At 28.3% G+C, this 13,990-nt stretch overlaps 1 protein-coding gene across 1 annotated transcript in view; it reads right to left on the reverse strand.

Annotated features, from left to right (window-relative positions):
- The window catches only part of Kank (KN motif and ankyrin repeat domain-containing protein 2 kank), a 166,867-nt gene that overhangs the window by 91,687 nt on the left and 61,190 nt on the right, over positions 1-13,990 (reverse strand). Inside the window, exon 2 of the mRNA XM_075363653.1 lies at positions 204-436. Coding sequence (XP_075219768.1) covers positions 204-422 — 219 coding nt within the window. The 5' untranslated portion in view covers positions 423-436. The remainder of the gene's footprint in view (positions 1-203; positions 437-13,990) is intronic.

The raw sequence follows: 13,990 nt of genomic DNA on the forward strand, positions 1-13,990 counted from the left end.
CTCTGATTGATGTTTCTTGTGATATTTTTCTTCTACTCAAACAGTAACAGAAAATTTTATAGATGATGTAAGAGTGTCTATACCCCTTTTTAATCTATTTAATATGATTTATGAAGACCTGTTTTCACAAATCTGTTATCTGTTTTATCAAAGGTGCAAATAGACCTGGCAGGACCACCCCTGTAAACAAACAACAAATTCACCTGTAGTGGTGCAAGCCCAAGCAGCACCTCCATAGACTGTCGCTGTAGCCTCCTTTCCCTTTTCTCCCTACGCTCCTTACGACGCTGCCTACTTGCAGTATCACCATCTTGATTTCCTCTACTTCCACTATTTAGAGAAAGTGCTTCACAGAATCTTACAAAATCAAGATCAATATGGTAACCATATGGGCAGCAACTGCAAGATTGGAATTTCCCCATCTTTTTCTTACAACCTGTGCAACAACAGTAAGAAATTAAATTAAATTAAATAAAAAACAAAGAAATTAGTTTATAATTATTTTTTTACTGCATACGCAAATAATACATAAAATTTTGAATTATAAAAGTTCACTTTATAATACAAACATGAAATACCCTTACATAGACTAAATACTTAATGTTTTTTTATTAAATAAACAGATAGCTCGCCATCTGTATGGCGCTTTTATCACAAAGTAATATTCTTTGAACAACCGAATAGAAACTGACTCTTCTATTTCATTTTCATTTTTAAGAAAATAAATTTTAAAATTTCAACAGAATTGCTTGCTTATAAATAAAGTAAAACAATTACTACTAAAAACTACTGAATGGTAATAATCATAAACCTAATTTTTTAAAAAGCCACAATCTGAGAAATCATTCACAAACTGCAAGGAACATTTCTTTACCTAGAAAGGAATTATAATTCCTGGGACCTGTTTTTTTAAACTACTTTTTTAATTTTTACATCTCGCTTTTCATTTTTTGATCATTTTCTGTTTTTTTTTTTTTAAAGTAAAGGTTTGAAAAGTTGGAGTGAAAAGCTAAAAAGTGAAGAAAACAAAACGAAAAGTAGCGAGTAAAAAGTTGTTTGTTTTAAAAAAGAGTTAACGCTTTTCACATTTTGAATTACAAAAAATGAAGAATAAAGAGTCACTGTTTCTTAAAGGGTTTATCTGACCTTTCAAAAGCTTTATGATGATTACAAAATGTTATTTTGAAGAGTAGTCTATGAAAATTAAAAGGAAAATTTGTACTCAATTCTATCAGCTGTTTTGTCACATGTAAACAATATGGCAAACAAAGTTAAAACAATTTCTTTAAAAAAGCAAGAAGCAGCAGCCAGTTCTTGAGGTAATTTCTAATGAAAAGAACATTTTATGTACAAAATTTAAACTGAATACAACCTAATGGATGAAAATTAAATCATGGATTTCTACAAATCATTTTTAAGTTGACTTTCAATGAAATTTTAAGAAAAATATTACATAACAGGATTGCTTGCAAAATACAAAATAGACTTTGCTAAATAAAGAGGAGAGTCAAACAGTAAACATGAAAATTTTCAAATGACTTATGTTCAAAAAACTGAGTGTAGAAAGAATGTACAGATTTCTCGAACTTTTCATTTTTAACTCTGCTATTCTTCTTTTTTCAAAATTACTATACAAAAAAAAAAAAACAGCGTAGAAGTAAATGACTCAAAGTGAAAAGTTAGATTGTTCTTCATAAAATAGATCAAATATGAAAATTACATGTTTTAAAAAAAAAATAGAATCCTCTTCACTACAAAAATTCTGCAAAATGAAATGTGAGAAGTGAAAAGTTAAAATGTACTTTCAAAAACCAGACTGCTGATCTTATTGTATGATGAGTGTTAAATTATGAAGATGATTCTTTGTAAGTTCTAGAAAATTTAAGTATTTATATTCTTATGGTGGTTAGATTTTATTTTTTTGTGGGTTATTCAAACTCAATTAGCTGGTACTAATTTCCTAAGAAAAAAATTCCTGGGCTGTATAAATTATACAATGAAAATTTAGGTTCACTTTATTTGTCTTACAAACATTTAAGCAAAAATGTTTGCTCTTAACTAGAGAGATCTCGGGTAAATTAATAATATATTTTAAAAATCTATTTAATAATTTTTTTGTTTCAATTGATTTTTGCAATAATTCAGTTTATGACAATTTATTATTGTATTATGTTATTTCTGCTTTATTATGTTGAATCACAGCAGGTCGCTTGCTCATACTCAGTAACCGATGGTAACTTAATCAACTTTTTAGGTTATGTTGGTAAGCTTGCATGAAGAAAAAAAATGTTACCTTTGACCTGTATGATTTTATATTGTCCTTCCATAGACTGATTGATGTCTCTTGTACCTTAGGTTCTCTAAACGCATCACAAACATAAGAAAAACTGTAATGAATAATGGAGGAATGAATGTAAAACTACCACTCTTGAATTTAAAAATTTGTTTTAAAGAAATGTGGTCAAATTATAAAGAAAAGTACATTCTATTATTTTTTTTTTTTAAATAAATTTTCGCGTTTCAATACAAAGGCCAATTACAGTGAAGTTCACAACATCTTTATAATATTATGAGTTTAAACATGTATTTCACACATTATATAATATTTAATTGTAATACAGCTAACAGATTTTCATATTAAATAATAATTGTATAATAACAGATACAATATAAAAAGTAAATTAATCATTAATTAAAAATCTAAGTACAAAATAAAAACAATCTGTACAAACAATAAAAACTTTACGACTGGCAAAAAAGTCAATCATACTAAACGACAAAGTTAATCGGTACCTTACAGGTACTTATTCTTTTTAAAACGATAACTATAAAAAAATTTGTCAATTTCAGAGAGAACTCATTATACAAAATTAAGACAACTTAAAAGAGAATTTTGAGATTCTAATATTCTAAACAATTGACACTGAAATGACACATCCATCACACACACATGATGTACATCTATTACTAAACTACAGTATATAAACATCTAAAAATAAATCTTAAGTTTTTAGAAGTTGAGCCTACAAAATTTACAAAAATATCCAATATTAGGTGATTTGGATCACAAAGTACATCCAAATTGCCGAGCCTACTCGTAAAGGTGAGTAATAGCAATTACCGAATTATAATAAACAAAATCAATATGTTAATGTAACCACATGTTGCTATAAAGGTTTATCAAAATAATATATCTAATATCTTTTTAAAACTGCATATTGGACTAAAAAAGTTTTAATTCTCCTGAAACAAAAATTTTCTAGGTTTCAGTACTTAATTTTTTTAATTATCTGCCAACAAGATTAAAGAGAATTGAATACAATGAACTGCATTACTTAATTTGTAAAAGAAAGGTCCTAGATTTGATCCCTGAGGGACACCTAGGAACTAACTTCAGAACTGATATTCTATAAGCTAATATAAATTCTTTTATTTAAAAGACAAGAAACAAAAACATCACTATTTTATTTGAAAACTCATATGAATTGAATATTTGCAGAAAGATGCAATGAACAATTAGATTCCTTTAATATGTTTAAATAAAATAAATCTGTATTAATACTTCTGTCAAAATTTACTGAAAATGAGTAAAATTAAACACATTTATTGCAGCAGTAGTTCTACAAGAGATGAATCCATAATTATTAAATGGATATGTAATATCCTTAAAATTATGTAGACTTAATCAGAATTTAGATGGTATCGGTGATATATTCCTACAGGTTAACAAATTCCTACAGTTCACAACTATATATTCATATCATACAGTTCACAAAATTCTTATTATTTCCTTTTTGTGAATGTATGTCATGCTAGATAATCTGAAACATAAATTAAATATTTACACAATGATGAAACTAAAATTTAGTAACAAATTCTAAATGTATCAAAAATAAATCTGGCTTGTTCTTTAATTGTTTATAAACATCTAAAACTTCCAACAGATTAATATTAACTAATCTAACAATGGATACATTGTTGACTTTAGTACTGTTAATATAATTCTTCAAAAGTCTTAATCAACAGGTCCATAAGGCCAAAAAGAGCATGTTGTCAAAAACATAAAACAACTGTTACTGAAGATCATTTTTTAAATAGTAAAAGTAAAATTAATTTCATGGAGAAAGAAGGATATGCAGACCAGAAAAAAGATATTTTATTCCAGCTAGGTTGAAAAGAAGATTCTACTGGGCATGAAGCACAAAAATTACTATTGACAAATAAAAGGTGGTAATTATTATTTTCTTTTTTTTTATGAAAGGCAGTTATGGGTAGAGAAAGAGGCATAATTTCCTTGTGTAAGAAAATTATCAGATGACAAACTTTAACTTGCCCATTTGCACTAATTACTACCTAAATTTCCAACCAAAAATAATGTTTTAGAATAGTTTTACATATGAAAGATTTTTTCTCTAAACACCAACTGAATAATGAAAAGTGATGACTAAATACAGATTTTAAATTGATGGATACCTCCACTAATGCAGAATGAACATAACCTGATTTTTAATCATAAACACACACCACGTTACACAGCACGAAAAGCTGGAGCTTGAACACTCATAAAAAAAAATAAGAATTTATGAACAAAAGATCTGGCGACCTCGATTGCTTATCAAACACTAATCTGGTAAAGTTTGTAACCAAATTGTGGTATTATGACAAAGGAGTTAAAAAAATCATTTAAGTCATTGGTTGCCAATTTTGTTAAATAAAAATATGAGAGAGAGAAAGAGAGACCAACCGGGAAAAAACATTCTAATATGAATAGTATCTCAACAAACATATTTTTATTTATTTATATATATATAAACACACACACCCACAGCACATATCTATGTCAGAACATCAATCAAGCAGGAAACTCATCTGCAATTATTACAATATACATAATTATTATCATTATTAATATCAATCATAAATGGCCCAATGGAGAATACGGTGTCTGATTATAAAAATAATAAGATCTAGTTTATTTTTATAAACTTCCTCTAACTAAAAGAACTTATTATAATTACTCTGGTAGTTGTGAATAACACTCCAAGTCACATACCAAATGGATGCACATGAAACATTATTTACACCCGATATCATAAAAATACTAAATATCGATTTTTCATAATGTACAAGTATAACTACTGGAAAAGGGGCCATTTTGAATTTATTCATTTGTATACAATGAAGTATTTCTTTAAATTATAAAAAAATATCACTATAAAATTACAATTTCTCAAATAAATATAAAAATATGTTTCTTAATATTAATTTGAAAAACCTGTTTTTACATTAGTTAAGCAGGGTGGTACATTGCAAACAAAAGCAGTAGAAAATCTGAAGTAATTTTTTTCTTGCATTTTTTATAAAAATATAAATAAATACCAACATATTTCTTTTAAATAAAAGTATCTGAAAATATTACAACACATATTTTTGCTTCAGGAACATTGCATGGTTTTGTTTTATTATGTAAGTACTTCAACTATTTAAGTTGCAGGTTCAAAAGCAGGCTTCTCTCACCAAATTACTCAAAGAAAAATTGGAAACTTAGTTTCCACATCTTCACTATGGTTCTAGCGAGGGTCTATCTAAGCCCATCAATCTCAAATCAAGAAAAAAAGGAACAGCAATAAAATAAAGGCATTAGATGCTGGGAAAAACCAATAGACCTGCGGTACAAGATAAACAATTTTATACAGATGGCATCATGACCCCTTTTATACACTAGGTGCCCATCCATCAAAGAAGATTATGGAACTTCCTCCCAGATAGGATAGCAAATATGATTTAAAATTTTAATTTTTCTGCAGTGTTTTTTCTTATCATCCGAAACACAAAAATGTTTTTAAAAGTCCAGAAAATAATTGTTAAAGCCCTCAGGAAAACTTTTATAAAATTTAACCAAACTGTAAAACCATAACAGGGATAACCGCACCCTTAAAATGTAAAATTTTAAGTATTATGTTGCCCAGTAGCATGCAAATTAAACCGAGCACAGAAAGTAATTTCATTTAGTAAGTACTCCTTTATTCTTAATCACTTCATGTACATGATTTGGCACCTGTTTAACACGTGCATTACACTTTCTTTTTTTTTTATTTCATCACGAAAACATACCGTATTATTGTTTTAATGAGGTCAATTGATGTGGAACAATTCATTTTTGAGAATTGTTTTTTGACTATTGCCCACAGAATTTTAATTGGGTTTAAGTCTGGGGAGTTGCCTGGCCACAGGAGCACTTTAACGTTACATTCTTTGAAAACTTGTCCACTTTTTTTGGCAGTATGGCATGGAGCCAGATCTTGTTGGATCACTCTGTTGCCTTGTGGGAATTTGTTTTGAAGTTGTGCAACAACCCTTTCCTTCAGAATTTTGATATATCCATCACTTTTCCATATGCCATCTACTGGATGTAATGAACAAGGCCCTGCAAACTGAAGCAACCCCAAAACATTTTTTTCTGGGGATGTTTAACTGATTGCGAGATATGAGTCGGTGATGCATTCTATGACAGGATATGTATTATATGATGCTTTTCCAATGTATGGAACCCATTGCCACTGAACATAGAAATGTGACTCATTGGAAAATATAACTTTTTTTTTGTTTTCAGTATTCTTTGGTCCAGTTAGCACGTGCTTTGGCCCACAGGATGTTTTGCACATTGCCAGTGTTAACAAATTTTCTAACACTTTCTTACAGTTATGTCCATTATTATATATTCTTCAGACACACAGAACAAAAACTACGATATTACGATTTTGTATTAAAAAATAAATAAAATTTCAAAAAACACTACTTATAACAAGAAAATTGCTAAATAACCAAATAACAATAACCTCACATTAAATAGACAATCTAATGGGCACGGTCAAGCAATGTAGCCGCATCATAGAAATAAACAGAAAATTCCCTACGTTCGGATTAATTTGCTCGATACTATATAATGCAAAAACAGTTCTGTCAGATATTGCTATTTTTATTTATTCTCTCTTTATTTGGGCGATTTTTTTCTTATAAAAATCTTACTAAAACACATCTATCGGCATCAAAGATCTAACAGCCCATTTAATATCCTGAAACTTCGTTTTGACTTTGATACGATCCTGTGATGTAATATTATATTTTAAACGAGTGTATATGTAAGCATAATAGATATTTAACAGTGATGAAGAAGTCAGACTTTGATTAAGACGCGACGATATAATTTGATCTTGTGTTAAACGAGATCAATTTGATCATCCACTAAACGTTTATCATCCGATAGCACATACAGATCTATGTAAGAGTAAATAGAAGTCAATAAAGTCGCATGCTCCCTCAAGAACTCGTTAGCATTTTTTTTAAGATAACAATATTAAATTTGAGTGATTATTTATTAGTGATGTAAAGTATAACTGCTTAAATTTGTTTACATTTCTCTATTAAAATTAATGTAAAGCGTTTAAATTTTCACAAAAAGTCAATAAATTTTGCCGCCTTCAAAAAATTAATTGTTCCTCGCAGAAATATTTCCACGGATGGTTCTGACTGCAGTATAATAAAGGAAAAAATTAAGCCCCGTTCTTAGGAACAAAATCATTTTATGGCAAACGATCGCCTCCATACATCAGTTGTGCTCGCAATAGAATTAATAAAGAAAGGAGCAATGAACTATTATTGGTCGATAAACTCCTTAACACGAAAACAACCAAGTCGGAATCAGACTTGTTTTGAAAAGATATTACTACACCAAATGAAGTAGATAGATTTAAAATAAAAATTCAAAAGTAAATAAAGTATTAATTTAAAAAATATTTAAAGTACCGTATAATAAAAACAAATAAATAAATAATTCTGTCGTGCAATAGAAATTATAATGTCCATTACAAACAAGATTTAATCATTTTTATACGAACAATTTTTTAAGATAAAATAAATCGTAAAATATAAAAATCGGGGTAAAACTGAAATTAATTAGGATACAGAACCTACATTTCACCTAATTTTCTTATTTAAAAAATTGCTTTCTAACTTTTGCTGGGATTGAAAAAACAATCCAGTACAGATCAATCAAAATCTCTAGAACCAGAAATTATTGATCGTATTATTACTCAATTTTTACCACTTTCGATAGTTAGATCTACATGTTAATTCATGTTTACGAGTTCACAATTTTAGATCCGAATGACCGATTTTATTTCTTTTTTTTTGCGAAAGGTTCTTCACGATGTATTATTAAACATCAGAGGAATCGGTTAGAAATGTTTTGTTTATTTATTTTATTAAATAAATTATTATAAGTTGATTTTCTGAAGTGTAATTGAGAGAAGGGAAGTCCCATCGGTAGTATTACGGTTCATTTTTAGAATTTATTATAAAAAATAAATTATCAGTAAAATAATCATATAATTGTCTTTACGGTATTTATTTACTAAGTAAAGCCTGGAAAATTTATTTAATATTTGTATCCGGATCAGGAAAAAGAACACTCGGATGTATTTAAACTAATAATGATACAAAATAAAAAATGAAAGTTATTTAGTTGTTTTCAAATCGTTCAACCAATCAATGAATTAAATATATATATACATACTTATACTAAACACATACGATGGCCTTGCTATGCTATTGTACTGGGCGAATGTTCAATGTGTTGGAAAAGAGCGTTGGAATAAGTGCAGTGGCTCCAATCTGAGGTACGCATACCGCCGTAGCTGCATGTCCGTAAGGACATTTGGGGCATGTGAAACACAGAATAATTCTGGAAGTTACACACTTTATAAAATAATACTAATAATATTACTTTATAATAATAAATGAGAAGACCAGCTGTTACATAATTTTGAAAAGTATAGTTAAGGATTCATATAATAATGTCGTAGATCTTTCTGAAAACATGGAAGTCAACCAAAAACTATTAATCGAATCTGGTTTCTTAATTATAAAACGCGTTATTTTGATAGGTTATGCTTCCTTAAAGTCTCATTAATGAGAAAATTGCTTAATATACATTAAAAAATTTACCGATCTTTGTGGCGGAGTAGTATCGTCTCGGCCTTTCATCCGGAGATCACGTGTTCGAATCCCGAAACAGGCATGGCATTTTTCCACAAAAAATTCCATTTCCATATCCCACGCTCCTACGCACAAGCTTCAAGCTTAAATTGCGATATCAAGCAAAAAATAAAAAAAATAGTTTAAATTCATTGAATTATTCGCTAATTAATCAAATAAAATTTATTACCTGAAATCTGTTTTATATATTTACAGTAGAAAAGGATAAAGGAAAAACGTTTGGAAAAAAGTTTACAGAATTAACTCTTTTTTAAATAACTTTGCAGTGAGCCGTATTTTTATTTACTTATTTTTTAAAAAAAAGTAATAACCGTATGTGAAAGCCCTTCCTGATTTAGTTCAATTCTTGATTAAGGTCTTGCTGCTAAGATACAATGTTTCATAAATAGGATAAAAAAATATATAGGCAAACTTTGTTTTCATCTTCCAGGCTTTTATCATCCTCGAAATTTTTACGCAATTCTTATAAATACTTATTAATTCATCTACGTATGTACAGCTAGAACTTCTTCAATAATTTCATTAGTTAAATTCATGCAACGAATGATACTGTCGGGTCAAACAGAATTACGTTAAACAAGAACTTACTGTATTTCGTCCTACGAGAACCATCCAAGTTTTAAGTTAACTACTCGAACGTTTAAAAGATTTTTCTTTTACAGAACCAAAATTATTCAGATGAATTTTTAACGGATAATTACATAAACCTGAGATCTCTGTATTCCAGTTTAAATTAAAACTAAATAATATGTGCTTATTATTTTTTAGTTAAGGCTTTAAAAGTTTTTAAAGCCTTAAATTATAAATACTATTTTACACAGGTGTATCACTGCAACTGCTTTATATAATCATTATTCATCTGTATTTATGTTAATTTACGCCATCAACTCTGTATTTGTATTTTAAACTTTGTTGTGGTCAAGGTTTTCCCACGGGTTGCTTTGATCGTTCTACGAAAAATGCGTAGACAAACTTAATTGTTTTATAAAATAAATTAAATGATTTATTTTATTTATATTCTATTTTTATATATGTATAATTTAATTGTAAATATATTCGAGTCCTTTGTAAGACGGTAAAAGGCAATCCTTGTAACCAGATGGTTTTGAACATCTGGAATGTCTCGAGAAAAGGTTTCTTGCTAATGAAACGTTGTGAAATAGGTAAAATGTCAACGGTAAAAAAGCCACGTTCAATGAACTATTTTTCATAGACCATTTAAGACGATGGATGAAATTTTTTACTACATTGCATCTTTTAGAACGAATAAAGAAAGCTGTTGAAAAAACCGAGAAATTAAAAAAATAGCCTATATTTAATGTTTGTTTACTTAGTATGCCATATATATATATATATTTATTTTTTTTTCATGAACGGTACAATTTATGAAAATGAACACCCTAGGGGTTTATAATAAATAAAAGATAGAGAACCAAGCAACAATGAGGTAAACTGGTGAAAACAATAATTAATATTTCATTAAGAGATGAGACAACAAGAATATTACACGCAACAAGAAATAGTTGTACCTCTTTATAACGGTAATTCATTGGACTGTGTATAAAAAGCGTTGAAGAAAGTGATATGGAAATAATTATTTCATTTCAAAAGAGAGCGTTTCAAAGTTTTAACGAGATCAACATTTTCACTGAAAACAATCAACGTAGAATTCACTTCACTTCTACATTATTCCCGACGGGATTTTCTTGTTGTATAATCGTTAATTTTGTTTTTTAATCGTACCGTATAATGAAATAACAGTTTTTGAAATCACACTACCGTGTTAATATCTTTAGGAAATAAAAAATAAATTTAAATTTTTACTTTAAAGAAACAGATGTAGGCCTATTTCATATAGATATCGTTGCAGTAACGCCATCTTATAAACGGGGGGGGGGGGAGTCAAATAATGTTGCAATACTAGTTAAAACACCGACGCATTATAGAACCTGCATAATGTTAACAAACGTTTAAGAGAACGGTTGTACCAAATTGCACAACGATAAGAACGGTGTGAATGTTACTGTAGCCTACACACGATCACAAAACATGACACTCCAGTTCGTCCGTCCTCCAATCGTCCAATACCCTCAACGCTTCACAGTCAGCGTTATAAACCGATATAATATCAGCCTTGGCATCGATTTTTAACTTACTTGTTAGTTACAAACGGTGCAAAAGCTTATTTGACCTGTAACAAAACATGTCGTAACGCTTGAATTTATATACGAATAAAATGCAATAAAAATCAAATGAGGAACGGTAAAAACAAACGTATCATTTGATGAAAATTATAAGATAAGTGGAATACAAAGGTTACTCTATACTCCCGATCGTAAACATATCCGTCAAGACGAATAATCGAGTAAACAAACGCATAAAAAGCATGTAGCTTATAACAAAAACAACTGAAAATTTGATATTCTAAATATGTTTAATTCCTTTTCAATTCAATATATATATATATATATATATATATATATATATATATATATATATACATATTTATTTATTTATATAAATAAAACCTAAACAAACGATTTAGGAATTATAATAATTTTGCAATAATCACACAAAGAAACTAAATATAAAAAATAAATAATTACTTTTCGAAATATGCATTTATACGAAACAAAGAGTACAACATAAAAATAAATAATGATATTAAAAGTAAACTAAAATATAAAAAATTAAAAAAAAATAAATTCTAAAAAATGACACTACAGAAACAAAAAAAAGAACGTATTGCATGCAAAAAATGTAAAACACCCGACCTCAGCCCAAATTAACAAAATATTTCAGAAAAATTTATATTATTTTTTATAAGAACTTTATACAAATCGAGATTAAAACATAGAGTCAACAAAATCATACGAAAGAAAAAGCAACCGCTTTTTAATCCTCTTACGTAATTAGCCTAACAGCAGCAGACTATTCATCAAAGAATTTAAGTCCTACAGATAAAAACAATTTTCTCAAACATGAAAAATACACTACAAATTTACACATATATTGAATAGGATCTATCATAAACAATCAAATTAACATTTAAAAAAATTTTAATTAATACTAATAAAAATGGAAAATTTCATATTGGATAAACTAATGGAAATATTAAGAAATCAAATACATTGGTAGGACAGGAGATTAAGTAAAGAATCGAATCAAAAAATAGATATGAAAATCAAGAATGAACCTAACCTGATCTAAAGAAAGGAATAAAGCAAGGGCGCTGCTTATACCCGATCTTGTTTAATATGTAGGTATAAATATTGATAAAAAAATGTTGAAGATGAAAGGATCAGTGAAATAGGAAAGCATATATAATATAAAAGTTTTTCAGATAGCGTGGTGTTTTTTTTTATAATGCGGTTATTAAAGTGAATGTTAATGTTAAGAAAATGACAGTGTAATGAGGTTAGCAGACGATAAGGTAATAAATTTCAAGACTAAACAAAGAAGAATTTGATTAAATAACCACAATTTAATTGCAGGGGGGTGAAAACGAAATAAAAGCAAGAATGGTAATAACTAATGAAACATTTATCAGTAAGAAAGAACCAGGTATTACATAATAAGATGAAGTTACAAGTTGAAGAACGATCTTGTGAAATGTTGTGTCTACGGTGTGTTTGTATATAAATGTGAAATATGCATACTAAGAAAATGAGAAAAAGAAAAAATGAATGAAACTGAAAGTGGAGGAGATCGGAGAAGATTAAATGGACAAGCAAAATGAAATATGAAGAAGTAATGAGGGGATTAAGTAAGAATAGAAGCCAAAACAGAACGATTCAAAATAGGAAACCTAAATGAGAGAAGAAGAATTAATCGAAGCAGTGCTAAAAGGATTCGCCGAAGTTCCAAAATAAAGAAGGTTTGGAAGAGTAAAAATTATAGACGTACTAAAAGGAATGAAAGCTTTCAGGGACAGCTGGGAACAGAGATGAAAGAACTTGGAAATGCTGGAAGGAACCTGTCCCAGAGCAAATTATCATACAAGTATAATGATGAGGGCTAATAGTAATAAAAAAAAAAAAATTGTTATTTGAACAGTAAAATACAAAAAAAAGAAAAGAATATAAGTAAAGAAAGAAAGATAACAAAAGCAGATTAATAAATACAAAAAAAATTTTAATGTAGGAAAATAGAGGACCTTATCAAATAAATAAATTATAATTTAAACTATTTGTCACGAGTTTCAAAATTATGGCAAATTTTTTCTGACGTCAAATATAGTAATATCAATAAAATAGTCAAGAAATAATAGAAATTCTGAAATACGATGTACTAATAAAGAAGAAAATTAGGATTGATATAATAAACTCTCGGGATAATGGTAGAGATCGGATCCACGAATAATATAGTTATGAATAATCGGTAAACTTGTAAATATACGCAAATTAAGAAACAAGTGTAATAAATTATTATCCTATACATAAATGCAGCTGCTAAAAACAGCTACAATAAAATTAGCTGCAATAAAAACAGCTGCGATAAATTGTAAAAACAACCCGAATTTAAAAATTAAATAAATAATAAATAAAATATAAATGTCGTAAAATGCATTAAGATCGGTTGAATAAAAAAAAAAATTCAGATCATTTCTTTTTCTTTAGGTTTCTGTACCAAATTTTATCGGAAAATTGTTTAAAATACGAAGAATTTTCTAGTAGGTAAATAAATAAATTGACTAGCGTCTAGATTATAGAATATTTTTAAACCGTTCCGTTAGAATATTCATTTCTATTCACACCCACTTTTAATTAAAATAATCCACGAATAGGTTATTTTCATTCATTTAAAATGATCAGACCTTTTTATTTTTCCGATAACAACTTTCGTTTATGAATCCGTTTGGAATCTATAGACATGCCTTTTTTTTATAACAATCCTTTCATTCAGATCTGCTTCCGTCTTCTTTCTCAGGACT

Source organism: Lycorma delicatula, chromosome 4, assembly GCF_047948215.1.
Source record: "Lycorma delicatula isolate Av1 chromosome 4, ASM4794821v1, whole genome shotgun sequence".
NCBI classification, from domain to species: domain Eukaryota; kingdom Metazoa; phylum Arthropoda; class Insecta; order Hemiptera; family Fulgoridae; genus Lycorma; species Lycorma delicatula.